The sequence below is a fragment of the Pectinophora gossypiella genome, chromosome Z, assembly GCF_024362695.1.
Source record: "Pectinophora gossypiella chromosome Z, ilPecGoss1.1, whole genome shotgun sequence".
NCBI classification, from domain to species: Eukaryota; Metazoa; Arthropoda; class Insecta; order Lepidoptera; family Gelechiidae; genus Pectinophora; species Pectinophora gossypiella.
Window position 1 is genome coordinate 18,036,638 of NC_065433.1, and position 17,990 is coordinate 18,054,627.

The following is a 17,990-nucleotide window of genomic DNA, read 5'->3' on the forward strand; positions in this document are numbered from 1 at the left end:
TAATTCTCTTTAGTTTAACTTTACCGATTATTATCGAAGGAGTATTTTGCCATCGCGGCGTTTACGGAGTGTGACTGTGGCGGTACGATAATGGTTACATTACATAAGTTTTATTGGCGTTAGATAGGAGATAAATGAAGCGATATCAGGACTGGCGGCCTGGTTGTGGCCGCGCCACCCGGCCGTCGAGATCTAGCGGTGGCGGTGGCGAGTGCTCCTCATACCGACTCCACTCAACTCCGTTCACACTCAATGGGAACAAAGGACACACAACACCATGATAAATATGTGGTTTTCGGCGCGACAAAAGATTTTTAAATAGCGTCATACGATATCCGTGTGGTCATGCAAGAGGTATCTGTTATAACCTCATTACAACAGTATTAAGTTTAACCTTAATTGTTGTCTCGGGGCCTCACGGGAAAAGAAAAAAACAAATCATATCATGTGTTGTGCCTGTGGATATTAGGAGCTTGTTCCTTTATTCTCACTAGTAAATACCATTGGGCAGAATAAAGCTACTGAAAAAACTTCGACGGTAAGCCAGTGCTAAGAAATATAAGAAAGTCATTGTTTCGTAAGAACTTACAAGTGTACCTATTACCTATCACTTATCCACCTGACAGAATTGACATTATCTAAGTATGAATTGTAATATATCTGTGACAATTTCTTGCGTGAGACACAGTATTGAGCAATAGGGAATTATCTCAACACTCAATGACGCTACATTATCGCTACAACGTGACAAAATATACGCCTTTGATCGACGCACGTGGGCATTGTAACAAATTAGGGTTAATTTAACTGAGTATTTTAGTTAGTTTGTAGTGGGTATACGTTTACCGTTGTACCATCGCTGCATAAACACATTACACTCCTATGCCTCGCGTAGTCGGGTAAAAAGAATTAACCAGTTTCAGTGACGCGGCTTGAAGGCATACGATCTGCGTTGCTAAATAAGCCACCTTTACACTATTATTGAAACCACAATGTACTTCCTCGGTGAAAGTAATCGAATCTCCCACTGAAAGCAAACAAACAAGCTGAGAACATCGAGCCTGTAGTTAATCTTGATATTTGCGTCGAATTCTTGCTAATTACGTGGTTAGTTTTGAAAACGAATGCAGGATGTTTACCGGGCGATTCGATGAAAGCTAACATTATGCCTGCATTCTTAGAGTGGTTGGAAATAGATAAGCAAACAAGCGGAAACGTGGCAAATAAACCATGAACAATATTCAAAAGAACGATCCACTCCATTTGGGAACAATAACACATATACATACATAAACTCACGCTTATTTCCCTAAGGAGTAAGAAGAGACTATGGAGTTCCATTCGCTTCGATTCTAATATAGTTCTGACACAGTCTCCTTTTTAGATCACAACCACACTTGATGGTAAGCGACGATGTAGCCGAGGACAGGACAAAATACGATATGATAACGCGACTCCATCGACTATGTCGTCGCAAATCGCCTTTACACCTAGATCATGTCATACCATTACGACACCGTCTATTTGAAGAACAAGTCTGAGATGGAAATATATTACAAGTTTTCCCTTTATCTAGAATACGCAAGGAACTTATTATTATTATTAGCCTATATGATCCCACTGCTGAGCAAAGGCCTCCCCCATATTTTTCCAAGTATCCCGGTTCTGTGCGAGCTCTATCCAGTCTTTTCGATAACCGTCGAGATCATCGCGCCATCGTTTCCGGGGTCTACCACGTCTACGGTGTCCGTCCTGTGGTACCCAGTGCGTGATGATCTTTGCCCATCGTTCCGGATGCATGCGGCACACGTGTCCAGCCCAGTCCCACTTTAGCCTGGCGGTCTTCCTGCCAACATCAGCTATACCGGAACTTATTTAAGCTAATTATAAGTGAATCGCGATTTACTGACCAATCAATAAGATCTTAAAATGAAATTGACATTGAACACTAACGTAAGAGATTAGACACGCTAGTAACGTCTACCTGAGTGTCTAACCGGAAATGTACCGTCATAATTAAATCTCTTTTGTTTCGAAAGGTGATTACAAACGATTTACACTATTATGCAACGATTAATTAACATTACTAAACAAAATGAGACAATTGTTCTAAATAATGTGATTGATTAAATACGGTTTACTAAAAAAGACTATTAAGAAAAAAGTAATTTAGTTACGTGAGTCAATAAATTAAAAACAAGTAGCTGTTATAAATAGGTTTAAGATATTTTAGAGGCATGCTCTAGATAAGGTGTCTATTTTATTATGGTCACTTATATTTTGAAACACATTTACGGCCGTTCCTGTTGCTTGCGCAGGCGCATGTAACCCGATCAGTCGTGGTGCGCTCGTCGAGCGCGACCGACATGAAATATACACCGAAGAGTTGACGAAAGATGATGATTTCCTTTAAGGGAAATCTGTATAAAAATATATCCAACGTAACGTTTTATATTTGGTGAAAGATAATATTGTAACTTCATGGGTGAAATATCATTGTATCCAAATATTTATGCAGCAATCTTTATCTATCTCGTGTAGCGTATTTGCACGTAGAGTAGGTACGCAACCGCTGCACAAGTCAATGACATCGATATTATGTTACGAGCGTTGCAAATCGATATGTAATAAGTATATTCTACCGACTCGTACGTAACTGCGGCTTTGTAAGGATCTACTTATGCATATTACCATTCGGAATAAACCATGTTTCCTTCGATATAAACCTTTACATCAATCTCGGAGGCCAACTTTATAGTATAAATAAATTATGCTGTATAGTATATCAATAACCATGAGTGTTGGGTACTGTAGGTTGGTGTGTATGGGATGATCACACAGGTATGCGCGCAGCGGTTATTGTATTCATATCAAAACAGACAACACTGGAGCGAGAGATGGATGCAAGGACGGGTGTAGACTGTACAAGGATAAGAATTTGGCGGGCCTATCGAACTCAGCAAAAACCGGCAACAGATATCAAATATTCTACTGGGATAAAATGAATAACGACTTGAAATTACATACACCGCTCATTTAGAGAGAAAAAAAATATACGGTCGAATTAAGAACCTCCTCCTTTTTTGAAGTCGGTAAAAATATAATGAAGTCTTTGACTAAGCAGTCCTGGGGAAGGACTAGAAAGTACATATTGTTTGAATTTAGAAGGAATGGATTTGGAAATAGCCAGTATAGTGACAGGTTAGTCCGTCTCCAGTGTTGGCGCGAACTCAAGTGCGATGACTCACCTTTCTTCAAGCATCTCGTTGAAGGTTTTGGACTTAGTCCGCGGCTGGCTCGGCTCGTTCTCCATGCGCCGCACCTCCACACACCGCTCTATTATGTGCTCTACTCGCTTTCGTCGCGACGACTTCCAATTGTCCAGGTTCTGCGGAGAAATGATGGACATCAATATACTAAATAACGACTACAACCTACGTACTATAGGCTACAGCTAAGAAACACTACAATCCAACTGTAATAGAATGCGGTTCATTGCAGTTTCGATTCACTTATTCCAACCACACAAAAACTGCCTCCAAACTGCAATATTGCGACTGCAACCCTAAAACTACCGGAACAAAGTTCACGCAATAAAATAGAGATTGGCTTTACGTTAGTACATTACCAAGTCACTTTTTTATCAAATTACCTATACGTACTCTGGATATTTTTTACACATTATGTTCAGTTGTGTTATTAATTTGGAAAAATATATCTAAATGCTCTGTACAAACTAAACAAAGCCAGGTCCTTGACCTATAACACGAGAACAGCATGTGCTAAATGCAATATACATGGGAATGCAGCTCCATTTGCAGACTGATTGGCATCAAGCCGCGCAAGGACGTCCCCGCATCACGAGCGCACATCGCATTTTCATGAGAATTTGATCTCGACACGAAAAAACAGGCAGTGCTTGAGATGCTTTATTGTTTTTTTCACGATGTACCTATAGAATAAACAGCCTGTCACACATTTTAAGCTTTTTAAAATATAAACGGCTATAATATTCGAGAATGTAATCTCTCGAAGATAGGCGCATGTAAAATAAGGTAAAATGTGAGATAAAATATATTTCAACGCAAGGAATGCTGTTTCGTGTGAGCAAAACACTATTATCTAGCGAGTTGTTATTTTATTCAGATTGTATTTATTGCAAGCAGTCTGTTGCACAGATTGCGAGTGTATCAAACATCGCGTGTTGTCGACGTTGCAATGGTTTTTTCTCAATTTCGCTCGACGTAGTTACGACTAGTTGCGCGTAGCAATTTAAAGGAGACCAGTTCTTAAATACAGCGGACACGTAAGTATTATCTTTAAATACCACACTATTATAGTTTTTTCAAAGAAATCATGGGAACATCAAGCTTTCTCATTGAGTTTCTGTCGCAGAAACTACATGGAAATAGGATTCAGAAGACCGCACAATATGGTGGGCACTACACTATGTTTAACAGGGGAGTGATTAGACCAGTGAAGAAAGCAGAGAAGAATAAGGGTTACAAATTCGAAACTAGTATTGTATAAAACTTGCAAGCTTTTTAATCGACACATGTCCTCGCCACATATTGCATTCTATTTCACATTATAATTGGCTAGAACCGACTCGTTTCGAGAGGACGTAATTACTTTTAACAAAATACACTGATTGTACAACTAAAATCATCATCTAGCGTTATCCCGTTTTCACGGGGTCCGCTTACCTAACCAGAAGATTTGACAGGTCAGATGCGGGTTTACAGAACCGACTACCTGTCTGACCTACCAACCCGCGAAGGGAAACGTCCCACACAATGCGCATCACATTTCTCATGCGCAACGCATTTCTCGGGTAAGTGGGTTTCCTCACGATGTTTTCCTTCACCGCTGAGCACGTAATAATCATTTATGATTCAAACATGAATTCGAAAAACGATTTGCACAACTAAAATATGGCAGTTTAATGATGATTGTCTACCAGACAATAACAGTCGCTTAGAATACTTAAAACAATACTTGCTAGATTCAGACAGCTAATTACATAAGTAATTCATTATTGTGTAAATAAGCAATTACGAGAGTCATGACAGATTGTAAACGTTAGCGATTCCATAAGCAGAATCTATTTTATAATTTTTATATTAACAGACTTACGTATCTGCAATCTAATTCAGGTGAGTAACTTTTTTATGTGTTACTGACACACACCTTTGATTATTATAACAACAATAATTAATTGCTTAATAAAAAGTACGTCGTCTTGTCATATGACAACAAAAATATACTGGGCTAGCCTAAATATATTATATCTAATAGTCATATGGTTATATATTTAAACGGGATGAAAATAAGCCTATGTCATTCTGACTTCCACTGCACAAAAACACATAGTTTGCTCCGTGAAATAATAAACTTTAGAATATACCAGTAGTACAAACTGGGACAAGACTGTTGTCATGCGACAACATGACGTTTAATTTATAGCATCTTTTTTATTTAAATAATTATCAATGTTATTTGTAGTTCGCTTGCTTTATTCTTCGAGAATTTGACTGTTGTAAATATCTTTAGCTGACTAACTCGTATGTTGTTGGAGGTAGCAACAAAAACGGAACGAAGGCACAGTGGGCGGAAACGCAGAGCATTCCCTTGGCTTCTGAGCGGCGCGGACAAACGCCTGTCGACTGTTTCCGCTAACGAAGGACACAGGGAATATCAAGGAGAGTTATTATTCCCTCGTTTTTTTCTATTTAATCGTGTCAACTACATCTGAAGCCCGAGATGGGTATAACACACTAACGCGAACCCAAGTAACATCTTTCGTTACAAACAACCTTACCAAACACCTACTCACATGCTCCTTAGCGAAGTAAGTCAAACCAAATTAGGAGTAATTTTGTCATATCTGAATGAATAGCATGTACAGTTTGTCGAATAAAAGCCGCGTCTCGATTGTAAATTTATAGCGCATAAATCCATACCCACACGACAAAGGACATAAACTATTGTGAAACATCAACAATAAATCAAAGGCAGAGACGGTCATTTCATTATGGAGTGTATTTCGGAAAAGAAAACTATAAAAACGCAACTGTTGTCATTAAACCGACGGAAATTAGGTTCGCCCATTAAAAATCAGACGACAGAATACTATTAAAGATAAATCACTTCTTTAAAGTATCCGCATTATTCGTTTAATCAGCTTTGTATCCGGTACGACCGTGTACCTGTAGCGAAAGACGCAGTGCGCAAATAAGAAAACCTGACACATCCGTCTCTTCTAGATAAGAGGAAGGATAGCTTAGGTTAATTCTCGGTAATTGCCTATATCTGCAAAGTGTAGGATGTGTCATATTACCATATTCTATTTTGCATGATGTTCACTTTATGTACTTGGTGTAGCTAACTAATAGCAACGTAAGGAGCATGGATGATACGCCATAACGCTTTCTTATATATTATATTACGAGTATCCTTATATTTACCTGACAGAGCAGTATACAATGTTCATTATGAAAATTGCGGTACTAAATTGCTATAACATAAAATTGTACTCCACGGAGTGAGACTCATATTTTCCAGAGCTCGAGCATTTGCTTTTAGCAGTTTCGGTAGCTTAAATATCGGATGTTAGATATTTTTCCGGGATGGAAAAACCTTATGTTTACATTCACTGCAAAACAACACATAGTAGCTACGTTGAACGATATTATATAAACCAGGGCAACACTGGCTGAAAACTAGTTACAACGAAAGAACAAACAAATTGTCGCATTTAGAATAATGTTTAGTTTTATACCATGGCAATACTGACCGACTGCCAGTCTTCTTGGCGCTCGACCCGCGCGGGCTCCGTGCGCTTGGCGAGCTCAGCTCTGCGCAGCTGCTCACGCGCACGGGAACCCAGGTCCGCAGGGCCGACGCGCACGAACTGCAGCGGGTTGCCCGCAGGCTTGCCCGGCAACACTCCGGCCGTGTGCGGCCGCGTCGCCAGGAAGTCCGCGCTGTCTGTTGTCTGGAGAAAAGAAATGTTTTGGTTACAATACAATCACAAGTTTTGAATATACATACAAAAATAATACGTCTACGTTAGGTGAGAACACAGACGCTAGAAACAGTAAAACGACATAACACGCCAATGGTCAAGTATGTAGGCACAATTAAGGCCAAACTTACATAACACTACGTACACTTTATGTTTTGGTGAAGCGATCCCTCCATTGTAGAATTTCTTGTAACATAGAATAGAACTAGTTGAAGTCACCTCATTACACTTAAGTACGTGTAATGGGCCACCTGAGTGTTATTGCGGCTGTAACGACAACCTTCCCATGCCATAGGCAACTTAGTTTAGAATTTGTTTTCCAGGTGCCTTCTATGTAGTACCAGTAGCCGCTATACAAGAAACATTGTTTTTTAATGTGCAGGTAGAACCTTTATTAAAGACAGAATAGAGAAGTTATGAAAATAAATTAATACTTACTAAGTATCACAGTGCAACTACAACAAATATAATACGTGTCTTGCACTGTCTTTGATTCATCATTTATCACCAGCCCGATTTATTGCGTCCACAGTTATTTCTTTTGTAGAACGCAATCGGTAACGCGATTGTTAATGCTTTTATCTGGATAAAATCAATATAAAATGTCCGTAAACATTGTATTTATTAAAATTCATGCCTGAAATTAGTTGAGTGGGGAGGATGTCTGGACCTGGACAAGCGTTAAATTGCTTGAAATCCATTAGTTGTGGTGCTAACGACCAAATTGAAACTTAAGCTGGCCTACTTGTACTACAATTTCTAGTAATGAGCGGTAAGGACAGATTTCTAATATTACATAAAATATCTCATTTCACTGCGGCGCAGGAAACGCTACGCTACCGGGACCAATATGGCCGCCGCTAATGCTAGATAGAGCTTTCTACGTGCGATTTGTAGATACATATTTGATATATGTTCATGCATTGCTGAATCGAACTTCGTGCGCGGCTAGAACACAACTTATTGCGTTTGGAGAACACTTTCTGACACAACGAGCGTTATTCGGTAATGATACACGACGGCGGCGTTACCTACCTTAGATAGAACGGTTGATGTTATCTTTCAACACAGTTAGCATTTGACGGCGTTAGATCCTTCATTTTGATTAGCGTGTGCTAACGAGCTAAGTTAATTAAAAGCATGCATATCACTAAGCCACGTCTGAGCCAGTTTTTTATCACTACTCTTAACTTAATTTTGACTGCCATAAACTATGAGCTGCTGGACAAAAATATAACTGTCATTATGTCAATCATAAATATGTCGCAGCTTAAATATGTCGTTTCATTGAAAATGAGAGCTTAACAAATATAAAGACTACTGTATTCGCTGTTCCATATAAAATTCCCTTCTTCATTCTATAAGATCTTACAAAAGCATTTATATTTAATTGTCGTTTGTCACCCATTCAAGACAAAAGCAAAGGCAAGTAGTGCGATATTAACTAAAAGACTGTGCAAATAACTTATTGTGCGATATTAACTAAAAAAATGTGTTTACCAACAAATATGACGACTACACCAGGCAAACACTTTCACTGTCATTGCCAATTACAAAACAATCGACGTCTCCACGCCCTTTGAACAAGTTTTATAAGATTATTCATGCGAGCCTTTACTAATGAAAGTTGATGTCATTTTCCTCTTTTTTCCAAAGAAAAAGTCTTAAAAGGAGAGAGTTCCCGTTGATACGAAGTTCAAAAAAAGAAAGTGGAATCCCTACGAACAAAGTTCACACTGGCAGCTGCACTCAAAATTAAATTTAGAACGTGCAATCCGTTGGGCGTTCTAAATTTCCGTTCGGTATGTCGTTTAAAATTAGAACCCTAGACTTAGTTAACTGTTCGACACTGTCGTTTGTTACTCGCTTGTGTTTGAACTTTTGATAAAGTGGAATTATTTAATGCGTTCTTTTTGTTTGTTGAAGCTAGAAAATGTTCTAGCCGCGCGCGCGTTTACCATGTGGACAGAGTAGAACTAACTTTCGCGGTTTTCCACAGACGCGCGAGAGAGGGGAAAGTAACATCTTGTGTTAATTAAAACGGCATTATTTTAATGTAGCTGCAAAATATTCCAAGCGGCGAAGAATTAATTGATAGGTGGCTAATACTGAGCGGGGCAATAAATTTTTCTGTATATTTTTTGTGGACTTGCGTGTTTGTAAACTGTTATTTACTCAATTTAAGAAGCATTGATTAGATTTTAGACCGAACAAGACAGGTAAATTGACGTCAGCAAAATTCATTGCAGACAACATGAGCTTACAGTACTCAAACGTCATACTAAAGTATTTTTTTAATTGATTTATCTATGATCAGTGTCAAATATTAATACAGTAACGTGCACCAAGTATCACACTTGAACTTTTTCTAGCGACACCATTTCCTTAACAACCCGTCATGTAAAGTTAAACGGTCTGCTTTCATTTATTCACACACAACTTATCGCTAAGTGGTCCACGGGCATCATTACTGAAGATGAATCAAAAGAAAAATTTGCTCATTGTAATTTCTGTAAGGTATCTTACCTATGCCTTACGTAATGTACCTATTTTCAAGAAGGTAATTATCTAACACGTAACTTTCGTTGCATCACATTATGGTAAATAAACATTGACATTTCGCCTTAACGATTATTAGGTTTCGTTGAAACAGCCAACAACGTGAAGATAAAAACTGTGCCGATATTAGATCTCCGAACCAACCGTATGAAGTAATTAGAAAGGAAACATTTACAACGTTCAATTAACAACAGAGTTAAACGACTGCGCACGGTTTGTGGATGGATTATTAAATGCTTTGTTTTTAAATGAGATTTTTTTGTAGCGTTAAATAGCAATACATTGCAGTAGCATGGAATAATGCTATCCCGAGAAATCACTTACCTGAAGGAAGGTATTGCCAATAAATATGAAGACGTATTACAGGTTAATATGGTGGATGTAAGACCACATGGCTACTTCGACGAGTACTGAGCGTTGGTCAGCAGTCGGCCAGTAAAGAAATCCCAACACTTTCACCGAAAACGTGAGGGTTTTGCTAAATTGCCTCAGCGACTTGCCTCTCACGTTGCATGCATACAAGCATGTGATTCGCAAACGGCATTTTAATAGGAATGTAAATGTCACTTATAACATTAATGAGAAGCGTAAACTATAAAACTGTTTAAATGTCTACTTATATAATAAAAATAATAAACTACGTTATATAGCAGCATCATAAACGTAATGTGCTTGTTTAATATAATAAGATGAAATCTAACGATGTGTATGCTCTAAATACATTTTATATGCGTACAGCATACCTCGTAATTCTCACACCACGGTACAAAATATAATATGCTCGCTGCATTGATATTCGCGGTGCGCTCGGAGCTCGGAAGGTAGATATTATATTTTGACAATATTAACGTCTCAACGGGTTTACTACTTATATTTCGCTATTATCGGAGAAATTATTTTGTCTTTAAAGACGCTTTTAATCTATGTTACGTGTTCAAATATGAGAACGTGATCGCACATTAGAGAGTAAGTACAAGTCAGCTGGAAAATATCCGCTACATTCCTCCCAACGTGTTTCGCGCGACAGGCGCGGCGGCGGCGGCGGCTGCAGGGCGCCTGCGCCCGCGCCGCTTGCTAGTTCGCCTACACGATATACAAAAAGCTGTGTTCAAGCACAACATGACCGGTCAGCGGAGATGACATCAATTTAAATATTACGTAATGTTTCTTTATATCGTCAAACATGAGTCACGCGGTGACACAGGTAGGTATGACTGCAATATCTAGACTCCCCCTCTTATTCAACAAAAGCACATTTATTATTTTAAAAATATGAGTAACATCTTCTACGATATTTATGTATAAAAAACCGTAGTAGGTAGGTAATAATTGCGCTAAGTAACTGGTTTAAGCCGGAGTTTTTTCACACCGAATAACTACCTGCAAAACCCGTACCGAAACCTTGTGACTACTAGGATTTACAACCAGCACGTGTTCTTGACATTTGTACCTACTCATAGCTTTCTCGCGACCCCTGACTCTCAAATAGGCATTTCTCCAGAGAATTATCAAGTAATCAAACAAGTCATAAGAACACACAAGTTGACCGATAGGCGGGGTCATTGTCCAGGGCGACCCACACACTCCCACCGGCGGTATTATGTCGCCTCGCGGTACCCAACACGCCAACATGCGATGACACAAACGTTTTCTTACATGCATTTCATAGAATTTAACCGAACCTATGAAGGAATAAAAACATAATGAGAGTCTTCACTAATACTTACGCAAAACCCAAACTGATTTCTACTCTGGAAGTGATAGAATTCTTAGAAAAATCTCAGAATTTCCATTGTACCTAATGGATGGCTAATTGTGCTTACAGTAAAAATCAACACCTGTGCAAAAACAATCGATCATAGGTACATTGTTATGAAACGTGATTCTAATGATGACTAATGCATTTTTGTGTTGTTGTGAAGTTCAGTGAATTCACAAACATTTGGGTGGGCATCTAAGTAAGTATATATTTCCATTGTTACAATTACAAGAATAATTGAAAGCGTTACTTAATCACGCATTTGTAATTATGGGAACCTGCTGGGGATCAGATGCTCGTCTGCAAATGCAAACAAAGGTGTGAGAAAACGTTGCTCCTCTTGACACCGAGATGAGTAAAGTCGTTGAATGTCGCATCATTTAAAAGAGTGATTATACGTATTTATATCTCAGTGAGTCGCTTCTGACTGAGCTTCTACTTTTATAAAGACCATCTTGATTCTAGAGACTGCGCATTAAATATGCTTAATGAACGCATGAATGAACACACTATACAAACTAAATATGGCTGTTCCTTGTGAAGCACCTTTCATTGCCCACGTCAAGTGCGCTTACGGTTGTACAGACCTTCTTTATGCTGTGAACTTTCTTCGTATCTCTTGCAAGGTACATCTAATCCTGTTTATTATTATTACGTAAATGTTTATTGAACTTAATTCATGTAAAGTACTTGTGAAATTATAATTCTCATAAAGTATGGTTTGTTTGCTTTCTTATCAATGAACAGCGGATTGATACTGACTGAGTAACGCGTTCGATGACTATTTCTAAAAAAATCTCTTTTATTCGTCAAAAATATATCTGGCCAAAGGTTGACCTGTGCTAAAATACGTCATCGGCGCCAGACAGGTGAACTGACACATCGTTCGTTGCCGTCAAATACATATCCAATTACGATCTATTACCGCATTTGTAGGGATTTACTTCGCCCGACGCGGCATGAGGTAGCTGCCACCGTTGGAAATCGGCTATGGTGGGGTCAAGGCAGTTTAGTAACTGATACCTAGTCGCTCATTTATGGAAGCCCCTGTTGTTACTATATTTAGGCATATTTATACAGAATATTAGCGAAACAAAATAATCTATTGTTCCTATATTCTATCGTTTATATTCATCATAAAGTGTCTTAGCATTCAAACTGCTATACGTCTTAAACAATTCATGGCGAAAAGAGTTAAAGCCCCATTTGTATCCACCGAGTAACTGTAACGGCGTGCGTGTACGCACCATTCTGATCTACTTTTTACAACGTTCCAATGACAATAGTCGTCAGTCTGTGTCACTTGTCAAATCTCTAAAGTCTACTTTCACATTTCTATTACGGATTAGGGTGTTTGTATAGGTATGAATTCAAACAGGCGACTTTGATTGAAGGGATTTGGTTCGATCTATTCATCACGGTGAGAACGGTGACAATGAGATGATAAAAAGTATACTGCAGCAACGTCAACAAACACGTAACGCAAAAAGTAATTGGAATTAAATTCCTCAAAGTTTGTTGGAATTTGCCCTGAGTACATAGTGTAGTGCGTGCCGTTTGATGTATATTTCCCATACAGACAATAGTACAATACACAATAGTGACATAGTACTGACGACCTTGGAGGGAGAAAGTTAGATATGCCACCGCTGCAGCACGCCGTTTTCCACACAGTAAACCATCACAGGTTACAAACCAGAACTTTACAATAAAATTATCACGAGTTAATAAGTTATATAAATAGAACCAGTTGACCAAACAGTCCTTGCATTTCGTCTTTGACTTCTTGACCTGATGAACTGCTGTTCAGTTCGAAGTATTGTTTACACAGTTGTTTACTAATATTCATTAATTAACCTTTGCTTTTTTATGTGTATATAGCCTCATAATTTAATCTTTGACATTTAATATAGTGCCAATAAAAAAATAATGAATAGCATTATAAAGTATATCATCACTATCGATGGTCTTGATCTTCTCTGACCGCGGTGGAATTCCGTCAAATTGGATTTTGCGTCATTTAAACATTATTTAAATAATGATAGGAAATATTTGTGAATTCTGCATACTTTATTCTATTTGCATATTTTGCATTTTAATACACGATATATTTTTATTTATAAGTAGAATTATAATTCTATAGTTTTTCATAAATGGGTAGGTAAATGTCAAGTTTACGTTGCTCAAGAAATTGCACAAGATTAGATTTTTTACGAGGCATAAAGAATAATCGCATTCTTTAGATTAGGTACGTACTATATGTTTTTTTTTTTCTCCATAGTTCCACCTATTCAATAACTATTTGGAGGCATTTCTATTTTATAAAACGATAAAAAGCAAATTACACAATAATGTGCACACGTTTTCGGGTCAATAGCAATTTCTGCTTATATTTTTTGAATTCCGTAGTTGTAAACGACAAGGAACCTCAGACCATCCTGTCTGTTAATAGTCAGTCAAGAAAAAGTAATCCAGGGATCAATGTGGTTGGGAACATGTAACTGGACTCAAGTAATATTAAATTCATTTTTCGAAACACAGCTTTCTTTATTACCTGATTTACTGATACCCTGGTACAGTTTTCATATGATAAGTGGCAAAACAGCAGGAAGAAGATGAAAGCTGTTGTTAAGTCACGAGCATCGGAAAAATAATACTAGTAATTGTAAACGTCTTAACTGAGAAATTAATATTAACCAAAGCGATCAATTGGCACCACGATTCGCCTTTGCACTGTGCCGACTTTAAATTGGACGAATTAAGCGCTTCCTTTTAAGCATTTGCTCAAGTATTGCATTGATATATATTACAATTAGACTCATTGAAAAATACAATATACTTTATTAATTTTATAAGATGATTTAAAATAAATACCCGATTTATTTTTGTTTTTTAGAAACCACCTGCCGGAGGTTGGCGATCATTGCAGAGGCCGTGAACCAACAAAACGCTATTGGTACATTATCACTGTGCCCTTAGCACAAAACAATTATTGTATAACGTTACGCATGCTCGGTACAACAATGGTAAAAGAGGATCGACCTTCTTATGAGCTGTGTTCCAATGTCATCGAGTTTATTTAACAACGATACCGATCTGAAGATTAAATAATTTTATGTTCTTTGTACAAAGTTATCTATGATCTATAGTTTGTAAGCTATTATATTACTGACCATGGCATAATGTTCGACTTGTTTACAATAAGAATTCGTATGAGTATCACTTTTTTGTGGTTAGAATAATACAAGCCTCAAAAGTAAAGACGACAAAAAACCGTTTCAAAATGCCAGAACCTAATTGAACTTTTGATTGACTAATCACCCTTAAGCGTGACGATACCTCAGGTGTGTGATATGATGGACAGACAGGCATAAAGGTCGTTCCAAAACTTGTGATGCAAGTTTTTAATTATGAACTAAACGATCTTACGATAACAATGTTAAGTGTGAGAGTATACTTTGTATTCAGTGTCCATTTAGTTTACATACTGATAAAGTATTTTAAGAGGGATCTTGATAAGAAAGCAAGCAGGAAGTTTTATTTTTGCGATTATTATATTGAAATTTTTATATAGCGTGGGGTTAAAGTAAATTAACGTGATGTTTTTTCTTAATTTGAATCAGAAATGCGCTAATGGTTATAATTTAATGTTATGTTCGTTGCAGTATCATTTTACTATGCAGATTTACTCACGAGGTGATATTTTCGCTACGATAAAAGTAGGATGGTTTTTGATACTGTGAAACTCCTGTGTAAGACTTTAGAAGTTTACACAATTAGATCTCGTAAATATGAGACCAGGGAATATCTGAGTACTTTAGGGAAGGGTAAAGTTTCCATTTTATGTAAAGAGGAGTTGTAAATATAATTTCAAGAGTGACGAATGCTTAGTAGAACTGCCTACTTCGAGGGTAATAATTAAGGAGTCAAGTGCTAAATACTATAGTAGTATAATAGTGGTTGTAGCAGGCAGGCGAGTTACAACACATTAAAAAAAACAATAGCTAATTATCGGGGCCCCTGTTTGGTTACCGATATGTCTTTCACCATACATATAAGTGTACTCACGCCAGTTTTGATCATTGTTTAATTGAACTAATGAATCAATTATGCAATTAACTTCGTAAAAGGTGAGTCAATTCGTGTACTCAAATAATAAATGGAATTTAATGCCGTTTCCTTGTACCTTATATTGATTCGTATATAAATGTAACGTTGCTGTTTAGAAATGCGGACGGAATTTTCGTTTGTTATAAAAGTAATAGGTATTGTAAATTACAAACATAACAGAGTGGACGGTTTTTTAAATAGAGCCGATAGTTCAGGTTTTCTAAACTGTTTAATTTTCGCGATAAATATCGTGATATATCACAAAGATAGTAGTAATATACCTAGCTCGAACAAAGTAAATGGTTTAACGTGGACATTGCACGACTGACTCGCTCTCGCCAGTTCTTTGTCTTTTTAATTAACGTACTTTGTCTCGTTTGCACTTAACATGAAACATGCAGTATTCTCCCAGAAAATACCTACAGAATCACACAGTGAAAAACATAGGAAATCTTCCATTTCCTTATCCGCCGCAGAACGGTATGTAGTAGTCATAATAAGATAGTGATATATAAAAAACAATCAATATTATTGAATATAAGTAATGACGCTTAATTATACTTATCTCAATTGCAGAGGCCATATAAATCAATAAACATTTTATCATGTTACAATTAATTTTAATGGTCTTGTTGACGAAGTAGATGCTACTTCTATAATTTATCAGTTTGATAAAGAAGACAGACTCAGCCTTCTGTGTAATAAAGAGCTGATTGTGCGATCCTTACGTGCAAGTCAGCCAGTAACTATTAGCAGCGACTGTAGATAATCTCTTATCTTAAGACTCTCGCCTCGTGCTTTGCTTTTCCCTCGTCTAGAGATATGCTCCTTGGCCTTTCACATTATGACTTCCCAGTGAGCATACAGCACATTCATTACACTATATCATTCATTCTAAACATCTCACACATTGTACAAGCCACGTCATACAGCGCGCATGCGCTAAGCAAACAATGTAAGCAGGCCAGTGCGCGCCCCACTTTGCGTCTTTGAAGGAACGTCGTAATGTACAAGTCTAAATGAGAACTGGCCGGTCCAAGTGACTTGTATGGCTTCTGTCAACTAGGTCGGACAGGGAAATAAAGGTATATATGGTACCCCGTTTTACTTCTTTTCATAACTTTTACCAAAAGGATTTTAAATATTGCTTCAAGCGTATTAATTTCGGTCTTCGGTCGTTTTTATTATTGTAATGAGAATATTCTAAAGGAAACTTTATAAACTGAATTAAGAATTATATTTGTCTTTAACGAATCTCTTAAGTTAATACAATTAACTTAAGAGGCTTGTAAAACTTGATATGAAAAGCAAGTACTTAACACATAAACTGTCCAATAATGCAATATAATTGTAAGTGTATCACTGTATCGATATTCATAGAGGTGATATTTGATTCTGAATACAATCACTGGGTGTCAGTAACCAGTTTAGTTTTGAGGTCAAGTGCGACAATTCCATTGTACACTTCCTGATCGATTCGCTATCGGCTCAGGTCACCCGGTTTCGGAGAACGGACTAAGACGGAAATGTTCTTAATTGTTATTTTTATATGTCTAAATCTAGACGTTGCATAAATTAAGTTTAATGTGCTGATGCGCGCCGGCGCAATTCGTAACGATCCTTTGATGTTCAGCTTTTTTCATTAGGAGTATTTTGAGATGAATCTTTTTTTTTAATTACTCGTGATCGACTCGCATTACCTCGAACATGCTATAATCTTCGACTTATATAACCAACCCAACCCACAACTACATCCGCTCACAAATAGGCAGAACTATGTTAACGCCCTTGATTTCCTATTGTTTTTACAAATATATAGATCTAAGTACTCTGAAAGAGCATTTGTAGGTGACATTACTATTAAATTGTTACAATTATTATGGTCGGCGTAAGAAGTTAACCAGCGAGGAGCTCGGTGGCGCAGCGGTAAACGCGCTCGGTCTGCGATTGTTGAAGTTAAGCAACTTTCGCAAAGGCCGGTCATAGGATGGGTGACCACAAAAAAAAAGTTTTCATCTCGAGCTCCTCCGTGCTTCGGAAGGCACGTTAGGCCGTTGGTCCCGGTTGCATTAGCAGTCGTTAATAACCATCAATCCGCACTGGGCCCGCGTGATGGTTTAAGGCCCGATCTCCCTATCCATCCATAGGGAAGGCCCGTGCCCCAGCAGTGGGGACGTTAATGGGCTGATGATGATGAAGAAGTTAACCATTTGTTAAAATATGCGGCTTATCAGGCGAACGTGTCACAGACGTTATTAGTCTAATTATCAGGACTGCCAACCGCGTATGTGGGCCACAATTTTTTGGCACTATCCTGTGATGTATGTCATATTTGTTCTAATTGGCGCAGCAAAAAGTTTTGAAAAAAAAGTTAGGCCAAGATCAAGCAAACACAAATGATATACAGATCATAATCACTGCCTACTGTTGCAATTACATGGACAACATAATGAAAAGTTTCCAAATACTTAAGTACAACTATTGTAGCGTTCGTTTGAAGATTCGTGATGTAATTCAACTGAGTGCCACTCTCCT

The 17,990-nt window shown here is 37.7% G+C and overlaps 1 protein-coding gene across 6 annotated transcripts in view; it reads right to left on the reverse strand.

Annotated features, from left to right (window-relative positions):
* LOC126380442 (LIM domain only protein 7) overlaps window positions 1-17,990 on the reverse strand; it is a 102,090-nt gene that overhangs the window by 22,440 nt on the left and 61,660 nt on the right. For 5 of the 6 annotated variants that reach the window (XM_050029848.1, XM_050029847.1, XM_050029850.1 and 2 more), the window contains 2 exons: window positions 6,782-6,997; window positions 3,249-3,388 (listed from right to left, as the gene is read on the reverse strand). In XM_050029848.1, the coding sequence (XP_049885805.1) occupies window positions 3,249-3,388; window positions 6,782-6,997 (356 nt within the window). The remainder of the gene's footprint in view (window positions 1-3,248; window positions 3,389-6,781; window positions 6,998-17,990) is intronic. The other variant, XM_050029849.1, reaches the window with a different exon arrangement.